The sequence below is a fragment of the Mchenga conophoros genome, linkage group LG15, assembly GCF_057382185.1.
Source record: "Mchenga conophoros isolate Kocher_MC1m ecotype Shallow Benthic linkage group LG15, M_conophoros_male_GT1.1, whole genome shotgun sequence".
In the NCBI taxonomy this organism is placed as follows: Eukaryota; Metazoa; Chordata; class Actinopteri; order Cichliformes; family Cichlidae; genus Mchenga; species Mchenga conophoros.
Window position 1 is genome coordinate 16,834,118 of NC_140540.1, and position 14,851 is coordinate 16,848,968.

At 42.4% G+C, this 14,851-nt stretch overlaps 1 protein-coding gene across 2 annotated transcripts in view; it reads right to left on the reverse strand.

Moving 5' to 3' along the window:
* Positions 1–89: 89 nt before the first annotated feature.
* sipa1l1 (signal-induced proliferation-associated 1 like 1) overlaps positions 90–14,851 on the reverse strand; it is a 95,624-nt gene continuing 80,862 nt past the window's right edge. Inside the window, exons 16-26 of one of the 2 annotated variants that reach the window (XM_085246249.1) lie at positions 14,086–14,219; positions 11,965–12,062; positions 11,356–11,843; positions 9,342–9,533; positions 9,067–9,105; positions 8,383–8,551; positions 7,706–7,940; positions 7,186–7,356; positions 6,996–7,107; positions 6,626–6,704; positions 90–4,199 (exon numbers count right to left, since the gene is read on the reverse strand). In XM_085246249.1, coding sequence (XP_085102375.1) covers positions 4,056–4,199; positions 6,626–6,704; positions 6,996–7,107; positions 7,186–7,356; positions 7,706–7,940; positions 8,383–8,551; positions 9,067–9,105; positions 9,342–9,533; positions 11,356–11,843; positions 11,965–12,062; positions 14,086–14,219 — 1,861 coding nt within the window. In that variant the 3' untranslated portion in view covers positions 90–4,055. The remainder of the gene's footprint in view (positions 4,200–6,625; positions 6,705–6,995; positions 7,108–7,185; positions 7,357–7,705; positions 7,941–8,382; positions 8,552–9,066; positions 9,106–9,341; positions 9,534–11,355; positions 11,844–11,964; positions 12,063–14,085; positions 14,220–14,851) is intronic. The other variant, XM_085246250.1, reaches the window with a different exon arrangement.

The following is a 14,851-nucleotide window of genomic DNA, read 5'->3' on the forward strand; positions in this document are numbered from 1 at the left end:
CTGATAAATGCAAGTGAGGATATTTCAATATCTACGATACACAAATAAACTGACAGCACCACAAAATCGACACAGCATTTATTTATTTATTTATTTATTTCAGAAACCTTAATACTGTGATCACTGCAAATGTCTTATTCATACCTTTACATTTTACAAAGACAATGGATCTGGGATGTAAACAGTATTTTCAATTGTTTAAAACGTATGGTCCTCTTAAAATAGTGTGCTTTGTTTCCAGTCAGAGCGGATCACCTCACCGTTTCCTCTGTTCTTCCAGCAGGAGCAAACAAAACAGATCAAGACTCAGCAGTGCAGGGCTGCGTCTCCGAGCTCTGGGAAACCTTCCTCCCCTGCTTCAATCACTGAAACCCAGCATCCCTACAGTTTACACAACGTACGACCTCCTCTCGTCTGATCAGTGATGCTTGAGGAATAAAGTTATAAAGCACCTGTTTGTCAGGAGCTGCACTGGCAGGGAAAACTACAGAGCAACATTCTAGACAAGGTTGCACAGGAATCCATCAATTCACCCTTTTTATATCCAAAACCTGTAAACACTATGCTTTTTTTCTTTAATGTAAAACACATTGTTGTGCAAAGAATCTCAAAAATAAGATATTGCAAAAAAAAAAAAAAAAAAAAAAAGAAAAGAAAAAGAACATCTGAACATTCAAATTTGTGATATCCTTCAGTGAAGTAGCAAAAACAACGCTGAGGAGAGAAAACCCACGTTCACTGCAAGGTAACAAAGACGAGTGAAACCCCAGACCGGCTTACGTTTGTTTCTGACTTAGTATAAACTGAATCTAACATCCAAGTTGATGCACACTTTTAAAGATGCAAGCAAAACATCTGCACTGCACGTTCTGTCATTTGGCCATACTTCATTTAAAATACAAAAAAAAAAAAAAAAATTAACCTTGACCACTTTCCTTTTACAATAAAACATAAACATTGCTTTTAGTTAATTTAATCATTTTAATCATTGATATAGTTTTGGACAGAAACCCAGTGTACATGGTATATAATTTACAGTCAACACTTTACGGATAGGGGCCCATTTGCGCCAAGAGGACTCACCTTTTTTCATTAATATTTCAAGGATTTCACATTAGTGGATGACTCGTTTTCACAACGGGCCAGCTTGAAAAACTTAAATTTAAAAAAAAAAGGGGAAAAAAGACCAAATCTGGTGTTGACCATCTACTGGTGTAACTGTCGTCCACGCAGACTGACGGGAGATTCCTAAAACAGAACCAAAACTTTTGCTAACAGTCCACTCGTGTCTCTGCGAAACTGCAGAGCTTAATAAGCATGTCGGTTATAGTAAACATCATATTTCTTTAGGCTCGTTTATATTCTCTTTACATTCAGACTGGGAGATCATTTGTGCTGTGCGCTGCAGGGCTTCTAATTGCATCAATGTGAGATGCAAATTTACTTGGGGCGAGTCAAAAACTTTAGCGCGGGGGGAATTAAGGCTTTCGCCAAGTTTAAATGGACACGCTTAGGCTTCGACCTAAACGCCCCTGTTGTCGTGTCAAACACCCAGCTGTGACTCTTGCTTGTGTTGTAAGCAGCTTTGTGATGTGGGGGAAGAAAAAAAAAAACCTGTCTTCCGGCACACTTGTATTACAGGGGCCAGTGGCTCAAGTAATTGAATGCAAAGGCACACACGCAGACAGACTTCCACAAATACTCATCACTGTGTCGGGAGGCTGGCCTGACTGACTGAAGAGGAGAAATAAGCATTTGAGCAAATGAAAGGATGAAGCCTCTCAGCCGAGTCGACGACTGTGAGTGTGAACTCAAATTAAAATCGTATCTGGTGAGTGCGTGCGTGTTACTGTACCAGGTGTGCTTATCTTTCAGGATGAAGGAGAAGAGCCTTTCCCTTTTATCTGTTCCCCAGGTGCTGTTTCAAAGGCATGTCCCTGCTCTGCCTCGGAGTAAATGACCAAGATAAGTGACTGTAGGCACGGCTGGATTGACTGATGTACATTCACACGACGACGACAACAACACACACACACACACACACACACACACACACACACACACACACACACACACACACACACACACACACACACACACAGGTACAGCTGATACTGTAGCCCCCTCCTAACAGAAAGCCACATATGCAATTTCTGTTGATTCCTCACATTCCTGACATAAACTGAACCTGAGGAAAACTATAAATGCTCTGCAGACACAACATCCACACACACTCACACACAGACACACACACCTTAGGTCTGCTCCTTTTTTTTTTATCAAAAATACACCTGTGATTGTCTCTCAAGGCTGGCTTCTGATTATTCCTCCTGTCCTGTTTGTGTGGCCTCCACGGTTTGATGTCTGACTGATTGCGGAAGAGGCGTTAGAAAAATACAGAGTGACTGGCAGCACATTTACAAATCATGACATTTCCACTGGTCACCACTAGAGGGCACTGTAAGCAACACGACAGCAGGCTTGGGCACCACAAAATACAACAGAATACAGAATAAAAACCATACAAGTCAGGCTTTAGCCAGAATTAAGAAAGAAAGCCATTTAAATAATATAGCTAGTGACCGTTTGTCTTGAGGAACTAAACACTGATGTCAGTTGTACTATACGAATAGAACAACGTATTTATTGGATTATAATACAAGGAAATAAATAAACCTTGGGGAGGAAAAAACAACACTTTTCCATCTCATTAATGTCTCTGTCACTTTTAATCAGCAGCTGTCTCTGCAGACAGTGGGATGATGTTTAGAGTTCTCACTTTCCTTTTCCCCCCCTCACAGTTCAGTGGGAAAGGATAAAGGCTCTTGTGCAGCACAAATCGGCAGCCTTGTAAGCTCCAAATAATCTTTTCCCACTTTAAGCGTCTCTTAAGAGAGTCCTGACTTCTTCCTATTGCTTTTAAGACACATATAATTAGGAGGGACCAAAGCACTACGGATCAATCCTGGGTTTTTTTGTATTTTTTTGGTTTTTTGTTGTTTTTTTTTAAGTGGCATCGCTTGCCGATGGCTTTTAAATATCCCCCTCTGTCAGGATGTTGTAATCCAGATTTGACTGACACGAAAGAGAGAAAGTGAGATCGAGAGAGAGAAAGAAAAAGAGAAACTGTACAAATCCCTCCTGTGCTGAAGCAGAGCGACCTGTTTCCGTGTGGGTGGCTGCGGTCGAACAGCCAGAGCGACCGTCCGGTGGTTTGAGCCTTCGAGGGGAGGGCACGCAGGTGTGAACGAAGTGAAAACCTCTCACGTGTCCTCTGCTCTTGTGGTTTCAGATGATCGTTTCTGTATGTGTGTTTGCATGCGGTCGTTTGTGTTCCAGTAGCTGGACCGGCAGATTGATGGCGTACCCGTCTTGACTTTGCGGGACCATTTTTAAGAGACTTTCATTCAATCACCTTGGTGTCTCTGTAACGCCACCCCACCCATCCTGTGGCAGCTGAGATTTGGCATAAAGGACTCAAGTCCCCTTTTAGAGCAGCTGGGCATCATTTAAAAAGACTTGCTGGGAAAAAATATTTTAAAAAAAACAAAAAACAAGAATAAATGTCCTAAAAAGAGAAGCACATCCACGTGGAACAAAATCTACAGATAGGAGGCGGAGCTTCTCTGCGTGCACTGCTGGATCAACCGCAAGAGGCAAAGTCGACTTCTTTAGAAGGTGGAGGGTGTGAAGTGCTTTCTCCTTGTCGGCAATTTAAGAAAAGAGATTTTGTCACACGAGAGAAAGACAAATTCAACAGCTCTCATAGGTGAGAATGACACCCATTTTCTTGAGTGTCATCTTCCTAAGTTTAACAGAGGGTCTGTGAGGAGAGACCGAGACTGGTCGACGGCATTACCCACTGATGGCTGAAGCCAATGGAAGATGGTTGACGTATTCAGCATCAGGATAATTCAAGTCCAACAACAACAATCTCCTGTTTCCTCGTGAGTGTCGATCCTCCTCTGCCTCTTTATCCAGAGTGTGTGTGCGTGTGTGTGCGCTCATGTTTGCATTTGTGTGCATGTGTGTAGGTTAAAATGTTGAGGTGGGAGTCAGTTCATGTCGATGGTGTTGAAGACCCACTCGGTGAACTTCTTGAGCTTGGCAGCAGAGGTCTGGGACTCCTCCTGCAGTCTCTGGTTGTCCTCCCAGAGTCTCTTGATCTGAGCCTGAAGCCTCACCTTTTCTTCCCGCTCCTGCGGAAGGTGGAGAAAGGTGGGGTTAAATTACTCGTTTTCATTAACCCGTTATTAAGCAATTAACAGTGGACAAAGTTTTTCTTAAGCAATCAATTCAATCTCTGCTGTGTTTATGTAAACTAAATCTCGGGCCTGCAGACAGCGAGTCGCAGCTAGATAGAAGTTTGTGATTTTGTAAACAGATATTATCAGCTGACATTTTAAACCCGAAGACAGCACAACGAAATAAACTCCGAGTTGGGTGCATGAACATAAATATTGAGTCTCAGTCTAGGAAGGTAAAGAACACACTGAAGGAAACAATAAAACTGGAGCGAGCTGCTGTCAGTCAGCTGCAGTCGATTGCTGCTGGGGTGAGAGAGGTACGTATTAGCTTTCTTGGTGTCAAACTGATTTCCTGTCATGTTAAAAGTAAGAAATGTAGAAAAGCTTTGCAACATTTCACAAGACAGCTGAAAGTTTCCCAAGAATTGCGTTACACGTGAATCTCAAACCGCAGCAGTTTTCTGAGTGAAAACTTTTCCCCGTTACAAAAGGTCAGGCTCAAAGAGGGGATGGTGAGGGAGCTATAAGGTGATTCAACCACCTGACTCGTGGTTTCTAAAGCCTGAGTGGACTGTACCACTGGAGAAGGGGGTGATTAGTGATAGTCCATCCTTTTTCTTCACTGCTTTTCCAATTAAGCATGGTGGGAGGCTGGAGCGAGCTCTCATAGGGCAAAAGGTATCCTACCTTTTATCCTACCTATCCTAACAGGACTATCAGAGTTTGTCGCTTTTTGCTGTGATGTTTAAGTTAATATACTATATTCCATAAAGTCGAAAGTTACAGGACTATGATTTATTCATATCATCAATAACCTTACGGCTAATTTTAGGGGAAAAGCCATATTTTCAGCCTATGGGCAGAGGTGTCTTGTATTCTGCTGCTTCTTTGCTATTTGCTTACACTCTGGCGTTTGATGTATTTCACCATACTCGTAACTCTCAGCCGCTTCAACCTCACTACCAAACACGAAGCATTAAAAGTACAAATCATGACTTTATGGTTAGTATTTGGTGTGAATAAAGTTCTGACCTGTGTGGTGTGCAAAAACAGCAGTAACTGAAATATGGACATGAACTATGAAACACTGGACGAGTGAACAGGAAACATGGGAAACTTTTTCCAGGCGATTTAAACGTTATCATTTTAGTGGCCGCAGTGAAACTTGAGTCAGCAGTTAGCAACAACAATAAGCAGCAGAGTGGACCCAAGAGAACAATAGAAACGCTCAACTGCTGACTTTGTATATTCTTTTGAAAACAAAATATTTATTTACACCACCCGCTCCACGTTCCACTGTATACAAAGGCAACTGAAGTCTGTATCTTTCATTCACACTTCAAAAGAAGAGGGGAACCAAAAATGATTCTTTTAGCGCAGCACCGAGCAAAAGTTTGCACAGGACTCAATGCAGTCATGTGAAAAAACGAGTTTATCCTTACAGTAAGAGGATAATGTGTCACCAGGTGCTGCTAAATCTGATTGGCTGATCATCAGTTTGAGCATCTCTATAAATTCTTCTAGAAAAGCAGATTTTTGACAGTTTGCTGGGTTGGAGCGTTCAAACATTTCACTGATAAGACATCAGCAATGATCTTAGAGAAGCACTTCTTACTGCCCATCAATGCCATTTGCAAACAATTTGAAGACCGTCACTCGACAGTGAGAAAGATTATGCACAAATGCAAACATTCAAAACAGCTGCCAATCTTCCCAGAACTGAACGTCCCAGCAAATTCACCTCAAGGTCAGACCGAGTAACGCTCAGAGAAAAACCCTGGAGCTACAGGCCTCAATTAGCATGTTAAATGATAAAGTTCATGACAGCACAATTAGAAGAAGACTCAACATCTATGGCTGTTTGGAAGGGTTCCCAAATGAAAGCCTTCACTCCTGGAACAATGTCCTTTAGACAGATTAGAATAAAATGGGACATGTTGGGTAGGGCTGTTATAACGATATATATCGGATGACGATATAAAAACGTCTATCGTTTCATTTTACGCTACCGTTTGTTTCGTGGTGTCGCAAAATAATCTGTTTACGGCAATATTTTTTCACCGTTTTGATGTCACTGTAGTGGCTATTTCTTAAAGTTCTCTCTTTCTCTTATATTTAATATAACCACACTACGGACGGACAAGCGCCTGTTTTTATGCGTTGTCGTTAGCAACAATGACGGTAACACCAAATGTTACATTTTTGTGATTTATATCGTTATCGGACGATAGAATTTTTATATCGGGATATGAGATTTTGGTCATATCGCACAGCCCTAATGTTGGGCCGCCTTCTTTCTTTCTTTTTTTTTTTTCCTCTTCTCGCAGGACTGTATATATTTATTCAAACTGTGTGTCATGTTTTAGGTTCCGTCTCACCTTCTTCAGGTCCTCCTGAAGCATCTTCACCATGGCCTCCAGCTTAGTCACTTTCCTCTCCAGCCCTATATGTCCCTCACTGCGGCAAGAAAAGAAAGTCAACATGAGTAAACACTGCATACATCTTTGAAGTGGAATTTTATTAGCAACAAACTCTTGTTTACCCTGTATATTCCAGTTCTACTGGATACTGAATTCAGTTAATAATCTTTATATGTACACACACCATCTGCTTCTTGTATTATCTGGTTAGACGTGAAACTTCTTTTTGTTGCACTGATAGTTAATCAATTTCATTTTAAAAAGTCTAATTGCACATATCTTCCATGTGAACATTTAACACAGACTACAGCGTGTGTGTTGTGTGTACCTAGACGAGGGCCGTGACAGTGGAACAGGCTTCAGCTCTATGTGAGACTGCTGTGGACTGGAGGTGCCGCTGCTCCGGTGGTTTGAGTCACCAAAAACAAAACTTCTCTGGACTAAAAGAAGACAGAAACGTGAGGGCAAAGAATACCAAGCGTTTGCTTTAACTACTAGTAAAAGCAGGAGAACTATACCATAATGTGTGTTTCGCTCATTCTCAAAGGTATTGGCCACGTCCACCAGGTGTGTCCATTCGAGGGGACTGTCTCTGTCTGAAGAGGGGAGGGGCATGAGCTCCTGAGGGAGAGGTCCACGATGACGCTCCACCAAATCCACCAATGATGTGTCAGATGCCGAAAGGTCACCTGTTAAATTAAGTTTTGAAAAGTGATTTTTCCACACTTTTGAGCATTTTTATTGAAAAGAGGGGACAGCAGGAAAAAAATAAAATAATTTAGGTTTAGCCTTAGCTGTCATTTTCACATAATATTAAGAGATATGGTAACCAAATATGTCCTTGGCAAATATAAGCACCTCTTAGTTCTGCAGAAAACATAATGAGCTGTGTTGCATTTATTCAAAGCACCCTTATTTACCTGCTAATTATTTTCTAATGCATTTGGTTATTTCCCATTGAATAACAGTAACAACTATCAGCAACAAATTATGTCTGCAGTATATAAAGCGAGCTGCCAGCCTTCTACTCAAGCTTACCATGCAGTTTGACTCCCAGCTTATAGGAAGGCCGTCTAAGGGGCACGCCACGAGTGGTGGGCGAACGTGGAAGGGTGGAGCAGCTGAAGAGAACGTCAGCGGCGAGAGCCGGTTCAGGAATGGTGTCGCTCAGGGAGGGAAGGCGCTGGCCACGATAAATGCTCTCATCTGATAGAGTGCGATGGAGCGAGCGACGGCGGCTGAGAGGCTGCTCTGGCGGCGACTTCTGGCTATGCTGCGCAGGGTGAAAGTGAGCAGGTGTTACTTTAATGATCACATTTACTACTGCACAGAGTCTGCTCTGACACCTGTGTGAGACCAGGGGCTGCAGTGCTGCTCTACATCAGCTACAGCCTCTCTCCTGTTTGATCTGCTGCCAAAAAACATTCGCCACACATCAAATACATTTTTTTCCCCCAACGATGTGCAGGTGAATGACCTATTCTAGCTGCAAGCAGACGAGCATTAACACCCGATTTTTATGTTTGATATTTGACCTTTGCTTTTACAATTGTACCACTGCCTGCGAAAAGCTGAAGTAGCTGCGAAGGTGGACGGAACAAGCAAAGACTGCAAATTGAGCTTTCCAAGTGAATTCACTCCACTCACCTGACAAATTCTCTGAAAGCTGTGCAAACTTTTATAGTAGCTGCTTTTGGTCTTAATGGCAGACGTACCTTTTCTTTATGTTTTCGTGGTGGCGGGGGACTGTCTGGAGCACTGTGCCTCTTCACATCTTCCTCCATTGTAGACTTTGCATGAGTCTGCGGCGAGTGCATGTCTCTCAGAGATGGCCTGGCTGCCGGGGTTGGAACCACGTCTACTCCACTTTCTCCTGGAGATTTCCTAAGACACAAACACACACGCGCACACACACACAGTCAGTAAAAAGGCGGTTGTGAGAAAATTATGTTGCACTGATAATGTTTTATATAATGACACAGAAAATAAAGATATGTAGCCTTTCAATGGGAAAAAAAAAAAAAAAATCACATTCAGGGTCTGCATTATAGCATTTAATGCAATACTCTCTTGAGCCACGAGGGGGTAATCAAGTAGCACACATGATATTACATGAAACCCATTAATGTAAAAATTGTAGTACTAGTTGTAGTAGGATTAAAAGCAGTCTGCCAAATGAAAGCACTGCTATAAATCAGAGGAAAGTTCAATTTGAAACGATGAGTATAAATGCAGTAATGCAGGGGGAAAAAAGACAGCCACAGTGGCAACGTTAGGCATCATTCTTTAGACACTAATGTGGTTGGGAATAAAGTGAGTTTTAATGCACTGTACTATGCCCAATGAACCATCTGAAGGATTTGCCAAATTTAGAAAAATCTGACCGGAACATCTTTCACCTGTTAATTTGTTCTGTTTCTTCATTATTAACCAACAGCCTGAAAAAAAAAAAAAATCACCAGGATCAATAACTTCTTGTGAAAGTTAACACTGAGCTGGCACAAAAAAATCCAACTCTTTTACAGAGGCATTTAAAGCTCAAAAACCTCTAGAGGAATTATTGATAACATATAACTTTAATAATTTATGTAACTTTTCACACCTCAAATACACAGTTTGAATAACAATTCAAGACTTTTGTTTTCTACTTTCTGTATAGTCCTTTCATCCTTACTTGCGCGTGTCTCCAAAGTCGACAGAATTGATGGTGGAGCCGGGCTTCCTCCAACCAATCAGGTACTTGGACTGAGCTCCTTGGCGCGGGTAGAAGCTCTTGGGCCCAGGGGACACCGAGGACTGAGATGAAGGGGAGGTTGCCGAAGAGGACGACTCCTCTCTGGGAGAGCTGTGGCCCGAGTGGCGAGCACTGATGGACAGAGGAAACAAACAGGATGTGGAAATAGTAATGAAACATATGTACACAAGTTGCATCATAATCCTCACTAAAAAAACAACAACAACAAAAATACATCTTAAAGCAAAGACAGGCTTTTTCTTTTAAACCCAGATCTGTGCATTATTTAGGCAAGAATCTTAATGTTTTTACGTTTTAAGAAGTCAAGCTTGGTCTTAGGTCAAGCAGTAATACAAAATTCAGCAGTGAGACATCTTTTATCAAGGAATTTTGAGGTAGGGCATATATTATTCAGTTATAAATGGAAAACTATATGAAAGTATCACCTGCTGTCAAGCCAATCTTGGCAAGCTCATTCTGCCCCCCCTTTTCTTTTGCCCTCCATCACTGTGACAGAATACAAATGTAGTTTTAATGCTGGACACATGACACCGAGGTCATGAGGTGTAACTATCATTACTGGTGATTTAAGACTCTTCAAATGAGAAGAGCAGGTCACTGGAGTTCCTTCAGATCTTTGGCATGTGTAGAGGGAGTTAAAATTACTCTTTAAGGTTGGCTTCACGTTTAAAAACGTGTCTGTGGATGCAGTTTGCAGTATAAAAGTACTTGAGAGTGTTAGTTGAGGGTAAAAAAGGTTCTAGGTTTGAACCAGTCTAAAGTTGCTTATCAGGTTAACTGGTAAACCACCAAAAACGATCCGGTGGTTGAAATTCTGTAGTTAATCAGCTGATTCCTAAGATGGAAATTGGCAAACAGAGGGACTAACACACAAACTTCAGTGCTTGTATCACATTTAAAATATTATTTCTGTTATCTCATGCACTACAATGACTGCAGCAATCAGGCAAATACTGAGATAATAAATTATGAAATGGATGAGGCCAGATCTCAATGCATAACTGAAGCTCGATTAGTTATAGCTGTGAGATGAAACATGTTTTGAATTAACCAATTTATGTTATTCATTGTCAATCAATGTTAAACCACTTGAGTTTTTTTTAGCGTATTGTGGCTAAGGGATCAGTTGCTTATCCTATCAAGGTAAGAGTGACAGGACAAAAGTGGTAAAGCTGAGTGAGCTGCACAAATACAGTTAATGCAGGTTTAATCAGGTAGATTTATATTTACTCAGTCTATTCATTACATCACTTCTGCTTTCCCAGGCTGTCAAACTCAATTGTGTCGTTGTCACTCTGACCCAATCATTTTCTTCTGAATTATCATTTCACGCTCTCATTCATCAAACCCACCTCCTAAACATTTCAGATCAGAGATCATCACCTAAATCTCCAAATGCTTCATCACCACCACCACCAGCATCTGACTCCAGGGGAGGGTTTGGGTCTACTTCCTACCATTGTTGGACTTTGCTGTCAAACTCTCTACTTTAATAGATTTAATTCAGGTCTTTCAAACAATTGCTTCTTAGTGAAATGTGTTTATTTGAAAACAGTATGATGATGCATTCGCCATCTGCTTCTAGAAGCAGTTTACCTCAACCTCAGGTATGATCATGTCATCACGTTACGTTCTAGGTGCAATTCTTAGGCTTCAAGGTGAGAAACAACAAATGGATTACAGTGTTTGTGGTCATTAGCTGTATGCAATTGAATCAAAAGTGGGATCTCTTCTCAAATCTGTTTTTCTTCAGTGTTTTACAAAAGCTTTAACCATCCAGCGTTTTCTAAGAAGAAGCTAAAACATTTTTCTTCTGTCAGGAGTCTTAATCATATCACAACATTTTTCTGGAAACTTCCACCCTTAAGCCTGCACTCCCTGCCTTAGAGGACAAGTTTAATAGTGAAGCTTTAGGTTTTACACCCACACCCACCTTGAGTGAGATCCAGTGTCACTCAGGCTGTAGGTGCTGCTGTCTCTAACAAGGAGGTGAGTAGGTGGACTTCGACCTGTTCCATCCATGCTTCTCTCTCCTGGAGGGCCAGGGGACTCGGCAGCAGCAGGCGACCTCTCGAGCATCCTGCGGCCTCCCTCGGTTGGACTGTGCCATGGGGACGCTGACCTCTCCCTGCTGTCTCTGCCTCCACTGGGAGCCAGCAGCGAGGTGGTGCTGCCATGGTGAGAGTGGGGGTGGGCGTGGTGAGAGGCTCCAAAAGAGCCGCTGTCGATGCCGCTGTCGGCCGAGGCGCCCTGGAGGTAACCACCTCCTCCCAGGCCATTGGGTTCTGGGTCACCCTGGTCACCACTGGAGCCCCCACCAGTCCCCATATCATACCATTTGTCGCTGTCGCTGTGGCCCCCACTGGAAGTAGTGCTGGATAGTGTGTTACTACTGGAGTGACCAGAGTAAGGGCCATCCGACTGCATAACGACAGATAATAGGGATGAGTACAGGGAAAATGATAAAATATTCTGGTTATACAAAAAAGCCTAAATGTTCATGTTACATCACCATCATGTCAAAAACCATGTAAAGCCTGACCTGGCTGCCCTTCTTCGGGGACAGGTGGATGACTTGCTCTTGCCTCTGGATACGAGGAGCTCCCGAGTATCCTTGACCAGACTTCGAGACTGGCGCCTCTGCAATAAATAGACCATTACACACAGCTGGGGTTGGTGACAAACACATGAGAGCACACCCTGTGGCACAAACATCGTTGATGAATACACACAGAAGTTATGTTCATTTGCATATATTTTACTACTACAGCAGTTGCGCTTCCGAGAGGTTCACACGGATTTTATTTTGCTTTTGCCATGTCCATGAACAAAAACCCACATCACTTGTCAGCAAAAGCCAAGCACATCAAACACAAATTTGTCCCCAGATGGTCCCTGCTGGCTTTGTTTGTTCTGGGCAAGCTGTGCCGCGTGAGAAAACGTGTGTATGTGTCCCGAAGCAAAACTTGGGGTATAATTGGGACTATTGTATAATCCTGTGGATGTTATGCAACAAGACCTACAGAGAAGGCTGCTAATGACCACAGCATCATGACAGAGGGAGTAAAGAGAGATATCATAACATCTGCTGGAATGAATCTAGAAATGTAGATTCAGTCGCACAAAAATCTGCAAAGTTGCACCACAGCCCACGGGGCTCTCCACTAATAAAGGATGTAAGCACGTGTGCATGCCTGCTTTTCAGGAGCGCACGTGTTTATATACAAGCATATGTGGGTATTTGTGTATTGTTTACTTTCTGAAGAGTTACCCTTTTAAGCTAAATGAAAAGTCATGACAAATGGCAATTTCTCCATGAATTAACCATGTAATTACTCTAGCTTCAAAAGGGCTTTCCACCAAAGGGTAAGCATATGTCCTGTTTGTGTGTGTGCATAACAAAAAAAAGTATGTATTCTGCCCGCTGCGTGACTCGTGTTATTTCTGGACATAACATGACCACATAATCGTTGCTGAAGACTGGCAGGTCAAAGGGTGAAAATGGAAGGAAGAGGAAAAGGACAGATCTCTAAACCACAGAGAGAGCAGACTGTACAGTGCAGGGCCAGACACTTGGCTGACTCTGGCTGCACTGGACCAGTTTACATTGTTCCACCCTGACCAGTAACGACATAAGTGCTATGAACAACCACAAAATGAAAGACTAAAGCCTTTAACTGTGATTGTGGCGGTCAGGAACAGGTTGAGAACATGACTGAAACTAGGCTGGTCAACAATCAACGAAAGCAACATCCTGCTGGGAATCAAAGGAGCAGCGGGGGGTGGGGGGGTGGGGGGGGGGGGTTGGAAGCCTTTGTGGGATTCGGAACTTTAATAAAAGAAAGGTCCCAAAAACAGTGCATGGGAGAATACTTTCAATTAAATGAGAGGGAATGTACAACATAATAAAAAGAAGTTTGAATGAGAGGCAAAAACAAGCAGCAGTGGAGAATGAGGAACAGACTGAAGGGAGGGAGGGAAGGAAAGGCGCACAGTGACTAGGGTGGCAAACTGTGTTGACAGGAAAGAAAGGAATTTCTCCCTTTTCTCTTCTTATTAAGTCGTATAGAACAGAAAGGAAAATGACAAACAAAAAGCCACTTATTGCACCCAATGTCACCGTTTGAACACCTTTCTGATCCCTATTCAATAATTCTCCCCTTCCTTCGCCATTTGTCTCATTACGTTTCCACCATTTTGTTTGCAGAGACATTAAGACCTTCTCAGTGAAGGCAATATAATTCACAGCTTGCAGAGGCGAAGGAGGTGGAAGAGGAGTGGAGTGTGGGGGGAGTGGAAGGGAAGCGCTGTGGCTGCTGTCAGAGTTTTTATCTCTATGAAAAAGCTGCTGCTGCAAAGAAGAAGAAAAAATGTCACCGGCAGACGAGGTAGATGAGGAGGCGCACACACACAAACACCACTCACACACTCTTCAAGATACCTGTCATTTCAAAGAAATTTACCACCACAGATAAATATGGATGATTTCTTTCCAGTGCTGTCTCCTCCTCCGCCCTCAAAACTGAAAAGCCAACTGCCCTGATGTCTATAAAAACACGTCCACAGGCTCACATTTATGCTGCGTTTTATGTTTACACTACTGATAGTATTAAAATACGCCACAATTTGCCAAGACTTTACAGCGCACTTAATCCCAACATACCTGTTGACCCGCGTTCGGCTCCTCCCCCTTCATCCATCCTGGACCAACTGGAAGAGGACTTTCCACCTGACCCACTCTCTCCAGCCACCTCTCGTCTCTCCCCAGACATCGGAGAGTGGCGATTGCTTGCAAATCTAGGAAACGAGTGCACATGCACCAAATTAAACCCCCCTTTTTAAAGTTACTTAACTGTGTTTTTACTGATTAAAAAGGAATGATAGAAAAACAGAGTTTGAAACAGAATACATTTTCCTACAGGCTGCAGTGGTTGGAGGGGGGGGGGGGGGGGGGGGGGCTGTCGAGAGCATTAACAGAGACAAAGACCTAAATGCTAGCATCTCACTCTCCTACAGTAATGCCATATGCTGTTACGGTTGTAAAAAGATTGTACTTCAAGCCAACTTTTTTGTATATAGCAAAAAATATATACACACATATATAAAAAATTTAAATAATTTATGTCACAACGATGCATAAATACATAAATCAGCTTCTTAAATGTAAATGCGTCTTAAACGTCTGTTTAAAACGGTATATCAACCTGTTGCTTTTTGTTGGTTTAAGACATATTTTATGACATCTACAGAAGAGAAGCGATAAATACCTGACCATATGTCAGAGTACACAGAGCGCAGTGGACTTTCTATCATTGATGAATGAAATCACAAATCCCTAAAGGCAGCATAAAACTTTGTAGTGAGAAGAAACTGGGGGTTTTTGTACATAAAATATGCAGTCACTATCCATAAATCGCATCCATAACCAC